We start from the raw sequence: 21507 nt of genomic DNA, 5'->3' as shown, positions 1-21507 counted from the left end.
TGTTTTCGTTATTTCCTAAGTGCTTTTCTTCCACACACTATACTTACTAAGAGAAATATATTTGTAAGATTTAGTCTTACAGTTTCATGACGTTGTCAGGTTTCCGTTGCATTTGTATTGTGCATAACAATCCCTCTGTTACAAATTCTGTAATATTAATGATTTATTGTTGTCGATTTTATAACCTTTATGTGAATAAATCATAAACAATAATTTTTTTTAAATTAGTACTGAAAAACCGGTATTTTTGTATCAATACCGGCATTTCAAATCCTGAAAAAAATGACCGACATTCTGGTATTGTAAGTCCTAGTTCCAGCATTTTCCTGTTGAAACCATCTTTCACAGTCCTTGCTTTGACTTTGTATTGAAAAGTGTAAGTGCCGTTTCAATAAAAATTTCCGTAGTGTAGGACTTCTCAAAAATATCAATGTACTGTATATCTCAGAATTGATGGCTTCATGCACTCTGACCAATAGACTTGATCTACGATAAATATACCCAGATAATGATTCTTCCTCCTTTTTCCAACTTCGCAGTTGGAACACAACGAGGAGAACTTTCTCCAGGAATTTTAGCCAGAAATCCTCTGGCTAAAACATTGTAGAATGACTCGTCACTCCATCAGGTTCAGACACTTTCTCCCAAATGACAACCAAATATCACTCCCTTTGAAACTTTGTTAGCTCCTTCCGTGTAAAAAGCTAATGGACCATGTTCATTGCTCATCGTTTGGCGTATACGTTTGAAATGAAGCCAAAATATGCAAATATTTTGGCTTCATTTCAAATCAGAAGTTGACGCACGACTTTTGGTGTGCGTGTATGTATATACAGTATAAAATATCTGGTGTGCAGCTGCTGTTATAGTCGCCTCGGAGATAGTTTTCAGTTCAAATGTGAGCTGACAATCTATAGCTTACTTTGTTTGGTCGTATTAATGAAAGTATAGATGTAGAGTTGCCTGCTCAAACATAATTTATAACTTGCAGTTTTGCCATATTAAAGAAAAAAAAAAAAAGAAGGCAGAAGCGCATATCTGATTCTTCGTTATAGGCGCCAAAAATCATGGTTAAACCACTGCCAAGGTTCATTTGCAAAATATCCAGTCTAATCTCAATGTGTGTTACTAATAAGTAATTTAGTGCGTCATACATATAAAACACAAACAAAAAAAGTTTCTCGATGAGCAACAAAATATTTATTTAGATAAATTATGTTACAATGTATAAATAACCATCTGGCCCAGTTAAATAGTAGCAGTGTAGAAATAGTCAGTCCATTGGGTGCCGCATCACAGTAGGATTAAGCAGTGACGTCTGCTGCAAAATTAATTAGTTACACTTCAGCAACCGGTTGATATCCACGGGATGGTCGTACAAACGCTGCAACTGGATCTTGTGCTTGTGCTAACGAGCCTTGAGGTGCAACGCCGGAGGTGGCTACTCTTTCTGTACTCGCTTGGGCTGAAGGAGAAAACGGAAATGCACCAGGTCGAGGAAGCTGTGGTCGCCCCTGACGAACAGGTGGAGCGGGTCTCCTTGGAGGTTGTTGTGGAGGAGGACTTCCTGCTGGGCGAACCAACACGGGTCTGTCAAAAATACCAGCTGGAGGGGCTTCGGCCAGTAATTCGACGTCTGCAGGACTCTGATTCGATGTTCCAGGTTCGTTTGTTTTCACCTGTACCCGAAATCCGAAGTCGTCAGCTACGTAGTCAACGTGACGGAAGAGTCCGTAAGGATCGGTATATCCATAATTACCACGTATTGTTCCAGTGCCATCAGCTGTTTCCTGGCGGGTCAGAGTAGTACCAAATTCATCTGTACTTTGGTAACCAAAGTCATATGGTTCGGGCTTGTCATCCTGCGAGAAATTATAATAGTAAAGAACTGAGTAAGTCATTTTGAATTAGTACAAAGGCAACTGGTGCCATGCGACGTATGCTGTGCTGTAAATTTGGTTTGTCTGAAGGTAAATATTCTATTTATGGGATTGAAAAAAAAAAAAAAAAAAATATATATATATATATATATATATATATATATATAGAGCCTTGCTTGCAAAACTCAAATTATTGGCATCATCGACGTCATTCGAACCTAGACCTTTTCTAATGGCTGTCAGTGGCGTCCTGTTACGGACGAAAGGAGTGCAAGTGCTATACAGTGGTAACTCTGGCCATGTGTGGATAGCGTACGATAATATTGTTCCTGATTGTACTATGAGATAGAGAAGGCATTCGAATTGTAAAGTGAAATCAGCTGAGTTTAAAATCGTAGTCTAGCACAGTGGTCGTCTCCAAAGCTGTGTGCGCGTACCCCTAGGGATGCGCGAGATGATTAATGGAATGCGCGAGATAATCCGCAATAAATCAATATTTATTAATTATGAAAATTTAGTTTTTCGAAACGTAATTGAAAATAAAAATTATAAATAAATGTATTTTTAATACTTCAATACGCGGCTTTGTTTGGTCGCGCGGCTTTATTTGACCATGGCGTCGATCATGCACGTTCAGTACATGCATTTTGTACTTGAACTTAAATTTAATTTTGTTTTGTATTTTTTTTTATTTGTGATCTTTTAAAATTATATGTGATTATAGATATAATGCCTTCCATAAAAATGATTTATAAATTTAAAAAATATATATTAAACTCATATATTTAATTTTTTTTTTTTTAATCCGGGGCGCGCGCTAGTCCTTTTAAGTAAAATAAGGGTGCGCGACCAAAAAAGTTTGGAGACCACTGGTCTAGCAAATAGACCTAAGGTAAACAGAACTCCAGGAGGCTGCTGGAATTCGGTAATTCAATGACAGAACTCAACGAAATATATAAATTTCTGTATGTTAATGACAGTCATTGATGAAAAGAACTTTCATGTGATTATCTCGTTGTATAAAGCAATCAGCTAGATCCTAGATAGTGGTAACCAACCTATGACCCACAATCAGCTAGTGACCTGCGAGAACATTTTGTTGAGTCACTCCAGAAAGTCACTAATTTTTTTACAAAAATAAAGTCTAATTAGTAAAGTATTTTATTTTATAGATATCAGATTATTAGAGTGCATATATGTATGTAATTTGTACAAATTCTATATCCTAATAATAAGGATTGTTAAATGTACAGAAAAATTGTTAATTTGAATACTGACCTTTAGCTGAAAAACCAAGATCAAATTGACAAAAGACCCACTATAAAAAAAAAAAAAAAAACACGTTGACGACCACGGATCTAGATCATCTAGAGTTTAGACTACATCTGGGATACTTCATAGCGGTTGTAAACTTTGGAAAAACGTACATCTCTTTGAGAGGGTTCAGAGAAGAGCAGCGAAACTAGTTTGTGGTACAAAAGGGTATTCTTGCCAAGGACTAGAGTTTTGTGAATAGCAGCATCTGGAATCCAACCAGGCATGTGCATTGCTTTTTAAGGCTTTAAAAGATGCAATCTGTATTTAAACTAAATACTGATTGCATCTTCCCCCCCACACACAAGGGAGCATACATTTTAAATTAAAAAAAAATAATAAATATAGGAGGTAGTCTCTTGAGTGGCTTCTGAATTTATCTCTTTAAGTGTTAAAATATTTTTGGCTTTTGCTCATTAAAAATTTTATTATAAATGTAAACGGAAGTACAAAAAACTTCACGGTTTTTTATTATTTACACCGTTACAGTCATTGGTTTTACTATTTCTTTCTTCCGTAATATGTTTATATGCTAACAGTATTGGTCTCTTCAGCTTGCTTCACGTATTATTAGTACACACACACACACACACACACACACACACACACACACACACACACACACACACACACACACACACACACGTTGCCTTAAAATTGCAAGAAACAAACGTAGGAACATTTGTTATTTATTAATACTTTTTTTGTTGCCGTATAAGCTTGTTTTCTTGCATAATTACCGCTATTTATGCTAATACATATTCTACTGTTAAAAATAAATAAAAAAAGTTCCTATAAACATGCCTCAAGTCTTTATTTCAGATCATATTTTATGACAAATTTGTCATACTTGGACAGTGTAGTCCTACATAAATCATACCAGTTACTCAGTTGTGAATAACAAGCGTGACAGAGTACTGTACATATAACAGCAGTGTCAAACATGACTTCTAGGACGACTGCCTCTTTGTTGCCATAACTGCATTTGTTAAACTGATATTATTGGCGACATAACAATTCTGTTTACCTGTGCCAATTGCTAATATGATTTTAATTTATGGAAGGTTCGTAAGGATTCAGTAGTTGTTGTACGCCGAAAAACTTCAAACTCGATGAGTACGAAATCGTAAAACATTTGCTGTTGTGCAGAAACAGGTACTGTACACTGAAATTACTATGGGTAAACACCGATAGACAGATCTCGATGAATGTTGACGAGCAAATACTTTGTGCTCCACAACTCTCTCCTACCACAAATTCAAGATGGTTGTCAGATCACGTAAATGTTTCACGTAAATGAACAGCAGTGGCATCTGTTTCAGAGTTCACTTGTACAATGATTGTTGCCACAAGATATGATAAATGCAGAAACTTGTCAGTAGCTCATTTTGGTACGTACACGTGAATTTCAGTTTCACGTGTACAGATGATCACTCCAGATGATACAGATGATACAAAACTGATCACTCCAGATCAGTAGCATACGCTCTTTGAGTGGACCGCGGTTAAGCTCGCGTGACTGCTAAATACGATGAACGATTCTATTCATGAATTATTATAAGCTCCTATGAACTGGTGGTTGTGCTGGAGTATAAATAGAAACTGATTATTGATGCAGTGGCTACCCCAATCATCCGATCTCACATCCTTGGGTTATTTTATATCCGATTACATGAAATCCGTCACTTATTCTGTGCGCATTACCACGCGAGACTAATTGAAAAGTAGCATTGTGGCAGAAGCTGCTGAAACCATTAGGAATAGTTCTGAAACGGTACGACATTCCAGGAATTGTGGATTCGTTTTGCTTATTTTCTCAATGCTTAATTCTGCATTGAGAAAATGGAGAGCACTTCGAACAGCTGCTTTAGACGTGTTTTTTTTAGAGGTTTATTTCAATTTCTTTTCATGTTTTGTATATCTTGTATATCTTTTCATATCTTGGAAATAGGCTTTTGAGACATTGTTTATTGAAAATTTTTCCTTATTTTTAGCTGTAGAATATGCTTCTACATTTGTTCCGTGCAATTTTCAAACACTCTGTATATATGAGTATATCATTCGACTAAAACTTTATAATTAAATTTCCTCTGATTTCGGTAGCGTATTGAATAATGATTTGATTTTGCTTGTCGAGTAGAAAGATGTGGATTCGAATTCTGAAATGAAGACTTTTTCTAGAGATTTACCTTCGGTGATAAAGTAGTCAGTTCCAGGGCAAAGTATTTCACTGCAAACTCTGGTTTTTCGCTCCTCAAAAATGGACAATCGCCGACTTTTAGAGTGTTATGAAATTTTAAGGGCATAATAATACATGACCTGAGTTGCATTTCGTATTAAGCTAAACAACAAAACTTACCCTTTCCGAAAAGCAAATATTAAAAATATAATAATAAAAAATAGAAACATGCTATAAATTTTCTCTACTTTTGATTACTTACCTCACTTAAGTGATTATTATCTTGCTAGCAAAATGAGGCTTTACCATTTCTTCAAGTTTGTGAATTGAAATAATTTAACCTTTGCTTTACATATTTTTATAAATATGTAAAACAAAGTAAAACAAAATGTGATTCCGAGTAAACTGAAGTTAACACTTCAGTTTACTCGGAATCACATTTTTTGTTGCTGATTTCAAATATTATGGATATTATGCTATTATAAAACATAATAATTCTGTATTCGATAAAGAAATGTCAGGAGGAGGAGGAGGAGGATACGAGGGATGTACTACTTTGTACTACTTACAAAGCTGTCTCCTGGATAGCTTGGTCTACTATAAGTTGGCCTGAGAGGTTGGACTTGCCTTGGATTCTCGTCTTGTCCAAAATCTTGAGTAAAAACACCCCCTAACACTGTTAGAACGAATGTAACCTGTGGAAAAGAAGAAAATAATATGTCATGAAAAAGCATTGAGTGTGAAATCAAGCGCAGTTCAACTTCAAAAAATAAAAATAAATAAATAAATATTTGAAAAATAAACTAAATAAAAATAAGACTACAGGAGAAAGCCGGGTGAGATGCTTATTGTTTTTCTCTTAAGTTATCTTAAATTCTAGTTATTAAAGTTACCGGGTGAAAGTTGATAAAAGTATTCGACAAGAGGCAAGTTTAAATGTTTATTTTAGAGTTATTAGGATTAGTGAGGGGATATGATTGAGGTGTTTAAGGCTCTGCACGGAAGGAGTAGGCTAAATGTTAGTGGCATATTTACGATTTTACTCTCTCTCTCTCTCTCTCTCTCTCTCTCTCTAGGAGGTTCAGATTTAATTTGAGGAAAGGTGGTTGCAGGATGCTTAAATTTGCTTTCAGCTAAGAGAGTAATTTTTTTTAAAAATTTTTTTTTTTATGTAAACCCCAAACACGAGAGGTATTAGAACCTATAGTGCTTAGTACCGTGCTTGGAGTGGAGGTTGAGAAGACGAAAGAAGATATTTGTTGATATTGGACTTGAACTTCTGTAGACTGTAATTTTCAGGAAATACGTATGAAGGAAGGTTGTTCCAGAAAAACTGCAGTTGAATGAATAAATGAGGAAGATGAAAAGTTGGTTCTGTGGGTTTGAAGTTGGACAGTAAATGGATGTTGGTTGGTGGCGGCACGTGTTCGGACTGTTTTGAAAGAGAGAGCGGGAATTAGAGAAGCCAATTCAGAAGAACAGTGCCCATGGAAGTATCTGTAGAAAAGGCATGCAGCAGAAACAGTACGTCTATGAGAAGTACGTCTATGTGGAAAGACTGTTAGAGATGAATCATTAATTAACCTAACTGCCCTCTTCTGAACGGAATCAAGAAGCCTGAGAGGTTTTTTGGGGCACCACCCTAGATGTGTGAACAATATTCCATAGTAAGGCGGATTTGCGATTTGTACAGAGTGAACAGCTGTTTGGAAAAAAGTAACGCCGAGAGCGAAAGAGAAAACCAAGTTTTTTTAGATTCAAAGGAAGCAATATTTGTAATGTGCTTGTGCCAAGAGAGATTAGAAGTCAGGGTAATCCCCAAAAGAGATATATCATTTTGCCTAGAAATCGGAGTGTCACCAAAGATAAGCATAGAAGCAGAAGAATCATTTTTGCGAGATATAAGACAAGACTGAGTTTTAGAAGGAATTGAAATCAACTAAGTTGTCTTTGCCCTACTGGAGATCGGCATTTAAGGAATTGGTAGCAGACTTTCGAGAAGTTGAAGCTGATTGAGCAGGACAAGGTTTCTCAAAATGGAAAGTGGAATGCAATGTGCTATCATCGGCAAAACTATGGATAGGATTTCCAGTAAATGGAAGAAGGTCCTTAATGTACAAGAGGAAAAGAGTGGGAGAAAGAACTGATCCTTGGGGGATACCGGGATTAGTGGAGAAGTTAGAAGATAGAGAGCCATCTACCATCACCCTCAGTGGGCGATCGGAGAGAAAACTAGATAACCAATTACAAAAAACAGTTGACACACCATAAGATGGAAGCTTGTTTAGAAGACCTTTTTGCCAAACACGATCGAAAGCCTTTGAGAAGTCAAGAGCAACTGCTTGTGTTTCACAGAACCTTTCCATTGAATTAGTCCATAAATGGGTAACATATGCCAGAATATCACCAGTGGATCGACATTGACGGAATCTATACTGGCGATCGTTGAACAGACGGAAGGTTTCTACGTAGTTTAAGAGTTGGCGGTTAATTGATTTCTCCATTAATATTGAAACAAACTTTCAACTTTGAAAGGAAGTGGATATTTTGAATATATTTAAGAGAGAATTAGGCAACACCACCTAATACTAATCCATCATTAAATAAAGATACATGATATGTGTTAATAAAAAATGTGCAAATAAATGTATTTTCCATTTATGTGTTTGGAAATACGTTGTACACATCACTTCTCAACTTGTATTGGGAAGCTATCCTTGCGTTAGTAAATTCGGTTTGAGGTAAACTGTCATAGACTGTTGGCTTTATGTATTTTTTTTTTTTTTTTATGAGAAGTGTTTACTAGAAGTGTTCAGTTTTCAAAGTACGAGAAAGTCGCAAGGAAAAGAAAATAAGTAAGCAGAAAAGACATGTGAACATAGTTTTTCAAAATCACCAAAAACATTTATACACTTGTCCCATTCACTTTAATAAATTCTGAAAGCCTGCTACTTACAAAGGCATCGATTTCTATTGTAATCAGTATCATTTTCAGAAATGGAATTGTGGGTTTACCATTTTCGGTCCAAATCCAAATGTTCATCATTGTGAGGAATTATACTAGTTCATCCTCAACAAAAGATTCATGCCCCTGTCAGCAGGGAAAGTAATGGTGAAAACTTTCTAGAAATGCCACTGCATTCTTGTTGAATTTTTAAAAAGGCGAAATAACTTAAATTCTAAAATTGTTTTGCAAACTTTTGAAAGAACTTAGGAACCCGGTTTCAACTTGAGCTGTTGAAACATAGAGTAAGGTACTGCTGTTGCACGACAATATGTGTGAGAATAAGACTGCATACAGCTCGTGCAGCCCAAGAGACCATTAATGACTTTAGCATTAGTAGAGGCATGTGATACAAGAAAGCAAGCTTAAACAGTATCAGCCAAAAAAAAAAAAAAAAAACATCTAACCCATCCATTCGCTTTTAAAGTTTGTCCATTTCTTCCTTGAATTTATTTAACCTATCAACTTCCACAACGACAGATGGAAGACAGGATATTAGAGCTGGAAAAGGAATTAGAAAATGTGAATTGGAATATCATCGGTTTGGCTGAAACAAGAAGAAGAAATGAATCACTTATAAGTTTATCAAGTGGAAATCTGCTGTACACCAATGGAAACAGTGAAAGGAGTGAAGGTGGAGTTGGGTTTCTGGTCCATAAAGATTTTAAAAACAACATTTTGGAATTCAAAAGTACATCACCAAGGGTGTCAAGACTAATACTCAAGATTTCTAAGAGGTACAAGCTAAAGATTATAATGATTTATGCACCAACATCGAGCCATGATGATGAAGAGGTTGAAGAAATGTACACTGAAATTGAGAGTCTTCTAGATGAGCAGAAAACCCACTACACTATTATTATGGGAGACTTCAATGCTAAGGTTGGAAAAAGGCAAAACAGCGCAGAAAGAGGAACTATAGGAAATTTTGGAATTGGTGAAAGAAATAAAAGAGGTGAAAGACTTGTGGAATTTGCAGAATCTCAAGGAATGTCAGTAATGAACACTTTTTTCAAGAAAAGGGTGAACAGAAAGTGGACATGGAAGAGTCCAAATGGATTAACAACTAATGAAATCGACTTCATCCTCACTAACAGAAGATATATTGTGAATGATGTTACCGTCCTGAATAAGGTAAATGTTGGAAGTGATCACAGAATGGTAAGATGTACACTTGATATAGATGTAGGAAAGGAAAGGAAAAAACTGACTCGAGTAAATAATACAAAGGTCTTTGAAATAACAGAGGAGGAGAAAAAGCAGTATGTACTGGAACTTAAGAACAAGTTTGAGCTTTTGCAGACTTCTCAGGACCAAGATATCGACGAGGAATATTACAACTTTCTGAAAGTGATAAAGCCCAAGAAACCTATAGGGAAACAGAAATCCAAAGAAGAAAAAATTAGTCAAGAAACACTTGTCATGATGAACCAAAGACGACAAATGAAGAGCAAGAAAAACACTGACAGGGAGAAAATTGAGTATACTGAGTTATGCAAAGCCATTAGAAAGAGACTCAGAGAGGACATAAGAAGATTTAACACAAGAAAAGTAGAACAAGCATTAAGGGAAAACAAAGGATTTAAATCAGCAGCCATGAGCAGTAATACAGGAAGACAAATGATACTGAAACTGAAGAATAGCGATGGTGTACTTATAAACAGCAGAGAAGGCATAATTCAAATAGCAGAAGACTACTATAGAGAATTATACAAGGAGCGAGGGAATGATACCAGCAGTGGGGAAGATGGATTGCAAAGTAGCAACACATACGACATACCCGATATTCTTCCCGATGAGGTAGAACATTCATTGAAGAAAATGAAGAATCGGAAAGCCCCGGGGGAAGATGAAGTTACTGTAGAGTTGTTAAAATTGGGAGGAAGAGACATAACACAAAAACTGGCAAGGCTCTTCACAAAGTGCATTAGAAAAGGTGTGATGCCTAAGCAGTGGAATATTGCAATCATAGTTTTGCTGCATAAGAAAGGAGATAAATCAGAAATTGGAAATTATAGACCAATTAGCTTGTTATCCCATATCTACAAGTTGTTCAGAAGGGTCATTACTAACAGATTAGAAAGAATACTTGATGAGAATCAACCGAAAGAGCAAGCTGGCTTTAGGACAGGATTCTCAACTATGGATCACCTTCACGTAATATCACAGCTAATGGAGAAAGCAAATGAATATAAAACGCCATTATGCCTGGCATTTGTGGATTATGAAAAGGCATTTGACTCCATACAGCATAAGGCAATGTTTCGGGCACTGGAAAGACAAGGCATAGATACTCCATATATTATGATTTTGAAGAAAATATATGAGAGTGCTACATCCTTTATTAGACTAGACAAAGACAGTAGCAAATTTAAAATCGAGAAAGGAGTTCGACAAGGAGACACAATATCTCCGAAGCTGTTTACTGCTGCCCTTGAGGAAGCTTTCAGAAGATTAGACTGGTCGCAGAAAGGAGTCAATGTGAACGGAGAGTACCTAAACCATTTACGATTTGCAGATGACATTGTGGTCATAAGCCACGATCCCAAAGAATTAGAGGAAAATCTCTTAATCAGTTATGCACAGTTAGTAAGGATTTTGGACTAAAGATGAATATGGCTAAAACAAAAGTAATTATGAACAAGTATGCCACGGAAAGGGAAATAATGATTGAAGGAGCAGTAATTGAAAAGGTGGAGTCATATACTTATCTGGGACAAGTTATTAGCTGTAATAATGATAAATGGCTGGAAGTCAAGAGAAGAATAAATTTTGGATGGATAGCATTCAGGAAATATAGTAACATACTGAAGAGCAATATCCCAGTTTGTCTGAAACGTAAAATAATGAATCAATGTATACTCCCCACCATGACTTATGGAAGTGAAACTTGGGCACTCACCAAAAGAATGGAAGAGAAGCTAAGAACTACACAGCGAAGAATGGAACGAATTATATTGGGAATCAGACTGTTAGATAAGAAGAGAAACACATGGATTAGGCAGCAAACTCAAGTAAAGGACATTCTTATCAAAACTAAAGAACTAAAATGGTCTTGGGCAGGACACATAGCTCGAAGACATGATGACAGATGGACTAAGAAAATAACAGAATGGTACCCAAGAGGAGCTAGAAGAAAACCTGGAAGACAAAGGCGGAGATGGATAGATGAAATTCATGAGTTTTTGAGTAGTAAATGGATGGCCAGTGCTCAAAACAGAAGGAACTGGAAAGTTGCTGGAGAGGCCTTCATTCTGCAGTGGATTGAAAATGGCTGATGATGATTCTACAACTGTCTATCCTCAATTTGAGTTTATGTCCCCTCAGGTTCGTAATCTGAGCAAGAGGAAGAACCCCATCATACACTCCCTCAGATAACCTAGTCTTCAGATGCTGCAATTTGCAGAACTTAAGCTTTTCTTGGTAAGACATGTGGTAGTAGTATGTATAGTATCTTCTGTACAGCGGCTCCAGGAACATTTGTTCATTTCCGCCATTTCTTGGTAAGATTATTTATTATTTTATTTATTATAGTCTTTGGTGGCCCCCTAGACATTTGTCCAAATCCACCACCTAATATCCTTGACTTTATTATACATAAACAAGCCTTTCTTTTTTTTGGTAAGAGAACCCCTTCGTTTCCCTCACCAATCTAGGGTGCTAACTTAATCATCCTCCATGTAGCTCTAATTGGGTCTTGCTTAGTATTGCCTCCATTAACAAAATTGTGGTACATCGTGCTTTATCTGTGTAGCGTTTCGAATATCTATCTATACCTTAAAAAAGGTTTCCTCCTAGTGATATTTATTCGAGCCAGTGGAAGAAGAGGTGGGGCAATTACGTTACTACAAATGCGCAATTAAATAATTATATTGTTGTCTATCATTGAAAGACGACTGCCTCCATAACGTTCACCAACCTAGTGCACATGCTTTAGTGTAATACATGACCACGCCCGGCATCATTTGATGTTCCATTGTAATGTCAGCTAATGAAGGGTCCGATATAGTTTGTATATTTGTAAATACTTTAGTATTTTGTAAATATTTTAAATATTTTAGTCCTGCTCTTTCGGATACAACAATATTCCTCATGCATTATAGAACCCGAAGAAAAGGCCTTTTCCTAATTGACCTATGTAAACGCAGGTAAATAATTACATAGTGATATTTATTCCATCTTGAGAATGCTGTATGGTGGGGGAGCCAATGGGAGAAGAGGTCACGTGGTACAAGTGGGCAGGGAAATTACGTCACTAGAAATGCACAGGTAAATAATTTCACAGGTCATTTCCTGATTAGATATCGATCAGTGCGTTTCGACAGGTTTGTCTTTTACGTAGAAAAAATATTTGACTTACTCCGTCATATCTCTACATTTTAAGTAGAAAAGAGTGCGCATGGGTTCGTGAGCAAAGCGAGTAGGGGGTGAAACCCCCTAGTATTTATTATAATAAAGTCTAACAGTCATGTTTTCTGGCAATTCTGTTCTTTAAGCTAAACAGTTGATAAAAGTACAGTAATTAAATTTAATTAACCTTTTCTCAGAGCAACATAAGTTAATCTCTAAAGGTTTTTTTTTTTCCTTCTAAGAAACATCTGGTAAGAGCCATTTAAGAAGAGTGTAATACAAAAATATTCTATTGTACAATAGTGCTATGTACATTTATTTTCAAGAGTGACAAAGTTATAATTCTTCTCTACAAGCAGCTTATGCTCGTCAATATGCTGGCTCAATAAAAATAACTTGTTTCTAAACCTATTAAATTATAATTAAATTATATCGCTTTCGTTCGAATCGTGCGATTAGGCCCTCCGTTTTTACTGATTATTATATTGGAAACTAATTGCAAGTACAGTACTGATATATTCAAGGACTTAGGTGTCTTATTTCTTCTTGTCCTTCATCCCTTTTCCCCATGTTAGTTGTGTAATATCTCAGATTTCCGAACTGCTTTTCTTAATTAAGTGTTATTCCTCGATTTTAAAGATTGGCAAAGTTATATTTCTTCTCTATAAGCGGCTTATACTTCCCATTTTTGATTATTGTATTATATTTGGTCCCTGCAACAGGAATATCTTTCTCACAGACTTGAGAGAATTCAAATTAAGTTCTTATGCTTTCGAAATCGCCTTGCCTTTCGCCGTCGAAACTATGGAGCTCTTTTTGTTCATCCAAAATTTTTATATATTTTAATTCTAGTTTTGTATTGACTAATACTGTTTTTTTATTGATTCTCTGTAATTCTCAGCTTTCTCACCATTATCTAGGTCTGTGTGCCCTGTGGGTGAAAAGTCTGTAAATAAATAAATAAATAAATACAAGTATATACGCTTGTATTTTAATTAGGTTAAGTGATGTATAACACTTAACATTGTTACATTTAAAGCATAACTTATAACTTGACTACGACTGGAAATTACGATACCTTTTTGATAAGAAATTAATGGAAAATTTAACTGTATTTACAGCGAGAAGTACAAAACTTAAAAACAACGTAATTGCAAGTACAACACATGCAATATAATACAAAAGGAGGACTTTTCATGTTTACTGTTTGTAGTGGTAGTCAGTTTGTTTTCACTTTCAGTTCATTTTCACCGTATCTTTTCAGCATTGTTTCTTTTGTGGGCTTCACTTAATCGCACGATTACTGCATTTGAAAACTTCTGTGCAAAATCTTTCTGGGTCTATGTGGAGATTGTTGTAGATCCTGATAGTGTTGGGTGGAAAAAAATCGCTCGAAAGCGGTGGTGGTGGTTTTTTATTCACCATCCTTTGCATCACGCAGGGCCGAGTTAGCAGGTTCTCAGCTACCAGAGAGGTGTCTCTCAGTTAGAAGTATTGCGAGGTTAAGATGTTTTTTGTTAAAATTTTTTGTGACATCCAAGTTGGCATATAAAAGTTAAACTTATATATATATATTATTTTATTTATTATTATTATTTTTTTTTTTTTTCCATTTTGCAATCTGAACGTCATCCAAGGAACGTCAGGGTAAAAGGCTCATGATAGAACATATCATAGAGGCTCACTGTAGAACATATTTGCATAATTTAGTTAAAATGGTGAACGGCATCTACAGTCCAGGTAATCCCAGTTAATGACTTTTTTAAACCAAATTTTCGTTTAGATTGTTTTTTTAAGGGTAAAAGTTTTATTTAAAAATCCCAATAAAGGTCAGTTAACTCATTTAACGTGAATCTCTTACTTTTACAAGATTTTTTCCAAGTTATTACATTACTTGGAGGGAGGGGTGGGGCAAAATCTTTATAGTTTGAGTTTTCAGTTTGGGGCTGTGCTGTATTGGGATAAATTATCATTCAGAGCGGCAGATGTATATACGGTATGTCCAGGACTTGATTCAGTTTGTGCAAAGCAAGTACTATCTTTTCCTTACTTATGTACAGAAGAGTGTTTATGTAAAGCTTTTAGGGATACCGGAAAGAGATAGCGTGCGGATTCCTATAATATAACGAAATGCTATAAGGTAAGATTTATAAATGAATTCCACTCATCTGAGAATCATGGCCAATTCCTACTTTTCGGTTACATATCTCATCGTAGTTTCATGTAAACTTTTGAAGACATTGTCGTATTGGATCTTTGCCGAGAAATTATTTAATGTAGTTAAAACATTAAATTTTATTATTGAAAATTTAACTTTATTTAAATTAAATATTTTTTAAATTTAAGTATTTATTACTTTATTTTAAAATAAATTATATTAATTATTTAATATTTACCTTGATAACAAAAGTTAATTTTTCCATGTATGGCTATTTCTTTTATTCGGTGGGGTAAATTGGCTTCACAGAAATAGCCCACGTCTAAATGTGGGTAGAGCCATGTTGCCGACCGGACTAGCCGAGTGGGTAAAGTGCCTGCCTGGCAACCCAAAGGTCGTGGGTTCGAATCCCGCCTCGGGAATGGATCAGAGTAGTGAAAAAACCTTGGGAGGTGCATTATGGCCACAGAAGCCAATGCGCCAACAACTAACAAAAAAAAAAAAAAAAAAAGTAACCCCCAATTCACAAAGGAGGATCAAAGGCTGACACAAGTAATTATAGACATATGAAGATTTCAGTTATTTTTTTTTTTTTTTTTTTTACTCCTACCGTAAAAAAATACAAATAACCTTATTAATTTTACCCTGATAGCTAGCGCTGGGAATCCATGACTTCTATGTTAACGTGGCCATGAAATGATTATAGTTGTGTAGCCTCATGCCGACCGGGCTAGCCAGGTGGGTAAAGTGCCTGCCTGGCAACCCAAAGGTCGCGGGTTCGAATCCCGCCTCGGGCTTGGATCAAAGTACTGCAAAAACCTTGGGGGGTGCACTATGGCCACAGAAGTCGATGCGCCAACAACTACAAAAAAAAAAAAAAAAAAGTGTAGCCTCATAGTAGATAGGCTCGCGATTCTCGAGTAAGTGGAATTCATTGGTAAAACTTGGGATATTTTATAGAGCAGCAAAAAATAGTTACTTCTCTTTAGCTTACCATAAATTTACTTACTTAAAGGCATAATAATTGTCAACAATTTGTTCATATATAATTATAAAATTTTTAACATTGTTCAACACTGAAACATAATGAAAAGTTGGGGCACGGACCGAATAAAACAATTTAGAATTAACAGATATCCGAAATACTGTTATGTTTTAACTAAAATAGTCGAGATCCTGCTGTAGTGGGTTATGCAACACATTAATAGCAAACCCGAGAACTACCTCCAAATTAAAGATCGTTAATTGGACTGTTCTTGAAGTTCACTGTCAGTCCGATTAACAATACACACCAACAATGGTGTGTATGGGGGCGGGGGAGTTTCTCCCCTCTACTAGAATCCGTATATAGCCGCTGAGATATATACAATCGGGCCTCTATATAAAAAAACAAATTCGTTAAACAGAAACTGTAATTCAACATTCAGAAATATAGTAAAAGATGGGAAATAAATCGGAAATAATTGGGAATGAATAAATTTTGTAACATTTTAAAATATGTTAATTTATTAATACATACATATTAAGAAATGACTGCTTACACGATGCGCACAATCGGCCGCCGTAGCCGAGTGGTCAGGCGCGCGCGGGTGCATAAGTACACGTGCCTTGACTGACCGGGGTTCAAGCCCGTGACTGCTGAATACGGTGCTGTTTCTTGTATTCTGTCTATCTTGTGAGCCCTTCTGACCGTTTGGTCGTCCCAGAGTATAAACAGAAAGTTTATTAATTTATTCATTATTAGTACACTTAAGAATTATTTCGTAAAATATTTGGTTGCTTTTTGTTGTACACTGGATTTTACTGTACATCGTTCATAAATATGTTCGCATTTGTTTAAACACTCAAATATTTTCTGGCATTTTTTTCACACTGAAGGCCTCACCGCCAAGTTTGAAATTCTGCTAACATTTCCTGTTTGGAAGGTTTAAATTGCCCTTATTGCCTCCATTATCCTCATTTTCATCCAACTCATAGTCGATATTGTCACTAATTCTTTGAATACTCTCCAAAATGTTGGAGTCACTCGGATATTCAGCTACTATGACGTCATTATCACCGTCTAAAAATTCGTCAAGAACAATTTCTCCACTGATTAAACCTCTCGCTTGGAGTTCTTCCCAAGATTGCTCAATGTCTTGTAGTAGTTCATCTCTCTCATCACTGTTAATTGGCGTTTTAGCAAAGCCTGATTTTGCGAAATAATTCTTAATGGTTGTTTCCGACACATCTTGACTTCACACTTTCGCTAACCCTGATATCTACATCCGCAAATCTATAACAGAGTCTATAAGTTGGTTGGTTCTTGTTCCCAGTATAATTTTTTTCAGTATGCACCTTCGGTAGTGCAATTTCAAATCCTTGATAATGCCTTGGTCCATTGGGTGCAGTTTAGACAAGGTATTCGGAGGGAAGGAAACAAGTTTCACACTTGTAAGTTTAGAAATTACCGAGTTAGAGTAGGCAGAGCAGTTGTCGACGATCAACGCGATTTTTCTGTTTTCTTTCGTCATCTTTTTAGAAATTTAAAATCCACCATTCAAAAATTTCACTTGTTATCCAAGAGCGTTTGTTGTAGTTGTAGTCCAACTCTAACGACTTTATTCCTTTAAAACATCGGGGTTGTTTGCTTTTGCCTATTACCAAAAGCTTCAGTTTTTCATTACCAGCCGTATTTGCACGTATTTTTACCCCTGAACATTTATCACCTTTAAAAGTCAGTGTCTTGTTCGGCAAACATTTAAAAAATGGACATGTTTCATCAACGTTGAATATATCTTTGGGCTCGTAGTCTTCCATATGTTTTTTTCAAAACTTTCTTTTCAATGAGCACAGTCTTCTTCGTTTACAATTCCACTTTCAGCAGAAATAACTTTTTCTATTAAGCCAAGGCAGTTTTTTAATTTGTCCAGCCAACCAGAACTGGCTTGGAATGTTTTATGCCCCAGAAAAGATACGTACTCCATAGCCGTTTCTTTTATTAACGGTCCTGATATCGACATGTTTTGGTCTCGAATCAACTTCATCCACTTAAAAACGGCTTCATCTACATCTTCAAACAGGCGTAATTTTGCACGCTTCCGAGTGGGTCACGTTTCCTCCAACAGTTTGAGAATCGAAACACGGTTTTTCAGAATGGTTGGCATACTACTGGCAGGGATACCAAATTTTAGAGCGATTTCTTTTTTTTTAACCCCCCGATGTACACTATTAAGCACTTCCACTTTTTCCGCTATACTCAAGGATTTCCTCTTAGACATTATAAGATTACATGCACAGCAGCTACAACAAAACTGATTTAGGACCACTTGTACCTACCATCTAAACAGAGACAGGTGAAATTCAGTGAAAGTGTGGATGACTAATTTCTACGAAACAACGGATGAATTTCCGCGGGAAAATCACTCTCTTCTAATTCTCTAATAGGGTGCTTACAGTAAAAAACAGGTTGAGCAGAGCCAATGTCCGCGTCGGGAATATGCCTTAATCTTTTCCAATGGCTATGAACACATAGCACTTGACCCGCGCAACTTCTTGGTACAGTAGAGGCTGCTGTAAAGGTTTTTCGGGCACCACTAAATTGTGGAATGTTTTAGCTCTTAATTTGTGCTTTCTACAGCATCAGCTCTATTGCCTAAAGGCCACAGGTGCGAACAATGGGTATCCAGCCAGGTCTCTCGAAATCAGTTCGTTATATGGAAATTTTCTTCGCTATACGGAAACTATTTTCAATGTAATTACCAAGGGGAAATAAATAAAAAAAAAAATCGCTATATGGAAGTTCGTTAAAGAGAGATCCGGATGCGTGATATATATATATATAAAGTAGTAGCGGCCCAAAGCGTTCGCTTATAACGAAAGTGTAATGTCTGTAGAAGTATGTGTGTTTACGGGCCGATTTGTATGTTATATGGGCCGAAAAATTCCGAACGGAGGAAAAAACTACACCCTCTGAGATAGGCTAACTATAACCTAGAATGAAGAGAACTTTTAGAAATTCCATATCGTCGCCGGTGAAACCGGCCCTCTCCAAATGAATGGCAGTCGACTATGTACTGTGCCGACTAAGTTGCTACGAAGGGCTTTGCCGTAGTGGAAAATAAAGCAAGATGTATTTGGAAAGGAAATAGAAAATTTTAGGAATTTAAAAGGATGAGAGTTAGGGCGGCTGCGAATCTAATCTCAAAAGCGCGAGGCGACCAAAATAAGGGAGGGGGGGGAGTTAAATCCGAGACCATGTTCTGCTTAAGTGGATGGCTCCCTATTGGCCAAATTCCAAGTGTTCTGCATAAACCTTTTAATAATTTTGCAAAATCGGATTTTTGTTTTTACGTTATCTTTCTCTGTTTCATCCCATTACCCTTCTATAACTTCCTCTTCTTTCCAATTGTAATCGGCCCTGTTTCTTTTCATACGCCGTTATCATAGTAGAATCTAAGAAAGCAGCAGGCCAAACAACCTTCTGTAAGTTCCCTGAGAATATCTTTTAACCGGCTTAAAACTTGGGAAGGGTTCATGCCAGGCAAAGTTTTTATTTTAAAACTTTTGATTAATCGATTCATTTTCCCACAGATTTCAGCTGAATTAATAATCGAGTGGTTGAAATAAAATGAATCTATTCTACCGTAGTGCCTTTGCTTTGAAAATAAGAGACACTTATTTTCGAAATACAGGTAAACAATTACCGGAATTTCTACCGGAAGATAGTCTGAGTAACCGAGTGTTGACAATAAGATACAACAGTCGAAAGTTTTTTCCAGTTTATGAAATTTGAATCGTTCTCAGAAGTTAATAACACCAAATGAAGGGAACTTATCTATACTTTCCCTTCGGTAATTCTATTTTGAATAGCTTAGTCTTCCAAATAGGGAAAATATATATTGTTTCAGCAAGAAATGCCTTACCTGTGACAGCATTCTTTAAGACACCTAAGTTTTCTTCATTTGCAAACCATGTATGGGTGACCTCTCTGTTTTATACTCTGTTTCTCCTCACGTGAGAGTCTGACACATTTTCTGGCTGTCCCACCTTGGGTTGGACACTAATAGTGTGAAGACTCATCTTCCTCACTTACAGCCAAAACAGAAACAGGGTTACTAAGGGAGGTGGTTACTGTTGGCGGGTGGACTCTTGGGTCCTCAAGGCGGATCCTTCTGCTTTCGTGTTTAGCGAAAGCTATTTTGGAGCCACTGCCCTAATTTCGTAGACTTTTTCTAATTATATGAAAGAAGAATTTCAGTTGTTTCCGAATTATGCGATGACATGAGGAAAGTTTATTGCAGTGCTCTTGATGTGTAGGAAGTCATTTGGAGATCAGAAATTTCGGTTAATGATGTATGTCGAAAAAGGACGGGATGTTTGAAAGCCAATTTACCTCATTACAATTTAATGCATTTGAAATCATCATTTCTCATCTTGGACGCACCTGAAGTGCTGTAACTGAGATTTAAATTGGGTCTGGTTAAGTTTTGTTTTCCATTTCAGCTGGGTGTAATTAGGTAACTTCACCAAGAATATTTCTAACTGCATTTGATCTTCGTTTACTTTTTCTTAAATGGGAAACTGCATTCTCGAACTATTTTAACCTAGAGTTTATTCTTGAATAAAGATAGTATTGATAATAAACACAAAAAGAAAAGAATATTTGCATAAATAATTTGATGAATTCGTTCTCATTCCATTGAGAACAGGTACAAATTATCTCCTCTCTTCGTCTTTTATAAAAATATCAGTTCAGTGTAGTGTTTTATCGCAAAAGGCTCTTTGTATGAGGAGTGTTCTAAAAAGGCATTTCAAGATAAGACGATATCTTTGTTATTTAATAATTGGCATAGGATGTGATAAGTTTCTAAACATAATTATGTTTGGAAATTCAGAATTTTTCCCAATGTTCAATACTTATAACGTTCCGCACCTAATAATTAAAAGCACATCTATAATAGAGGTGACCTATAAATGTCAGCAAATATATTGAAAGAAGTGACAGCTAATTATATTAAAAATAAATAAATAAAATTCAAATTTGTGATGTGCATGCGTGTACTGTAGGTGACTATCATTTCTTGCAGCGTGTCTAGGGGCGGATCCAGAAGCTACGGCATCAATAATCCCTCTTATTGTGATCTTCCCCTTGCACCCCGAAATGCTGTTGGTAAATACATAAAAGAATTTTTACTAAGAGCTTGTAATAAAACAAGTGAACAATTTTATATTATAAAATAAGTTTAATATCTAGACCAATATCATGGCAACTCGTTGTGAAGGTATCCACAATATGAGATATAACTTAAAACGATGCCGCCTTATAAATATTCTGTTAATTCAGAAATGGCTGTGTATTAATGATGCTATTGCACTTAATATATACATAGTTTAATATATATTAAAAAATGAATGTTTGATATCATTAAATCCCCCTTATCTATGCTAAATTAACGCTTACTTACCCTTTGTCGTTCCAGCTTCTTGCCGGTCGATAAAGAAACCGTTTCATCTACCTTCCCACCATTCTCTCTCGCCATTTACTCCCAGAAAACGTATCTTCTCTCCACATCACTCTTCATCTCCTCGTTCCAACTTCTCGGCCTTTCTCTTGATCTGTTACCCTCCATTTTCATTTAGC

General features: G+C 36.2%; 1 protein-coding gene across 1 annotated transcript; it reads right to left on the bottom strand.

Moving 5' to 3' along the window:
- Positions 1–1177: 1177 nt before the first annotated feature.
- On the bottom strand, positions 1178–19824 carry LOC150080964 (uncharacterized). Its single transcript, XM_090381423.1, has 3 exons — positions 19790–19824; positions 5943–6068; positions 1178–1862 (listed from the first exon to the last, which is right to left on the bottom strand). Exons 1-3 carry the CDS (start codon positions 19799–19801, stop codon positions 1338–1340), a joined length of 663 nt encoding a protein of 220 aa, XP_090237549.1. The 5' UTR covers positions 19802–19824; the 3' UTR covers positions 1178–1337.
- Positions 19825–21507: the final 1683 nt, after the last annotated feature.

The sequence above is a fragment of the Mastigoproctus giganteus genome, chromosome 9, assembly GCF_048544385.1.
Source record: "Mastigoproctus giganteus isolate SK-2022 chromosome 9, ASM4854438v1, whole genome shotgun sequence".
Lineage (NCBI taxonomy): Eukaryota > Metazoa > Arthropoda > Arachnida > Uropygi > Thelyphonidae > Mastigoproctus > Mastigoproctus giganteus.
The sequence above is the reverse complement of the archived record's forward strand: the minus strand, read 5'-3'. Positions and strand labels throughout refer to the sequence as shown.

What these genes read in the sequence shown, in the direction of transcription:
- LOC150080964 (XM_090381423.1), bottom strand. An exon ending in GCTATCCAGGAGACAGCTTT is followed by an intron (nt 1,863 to 5,942) that starts GTAAGTAGTACA and finishes AATTTCTCGCAG; the next exon opens with GATGACAAGCCCGAACCATA.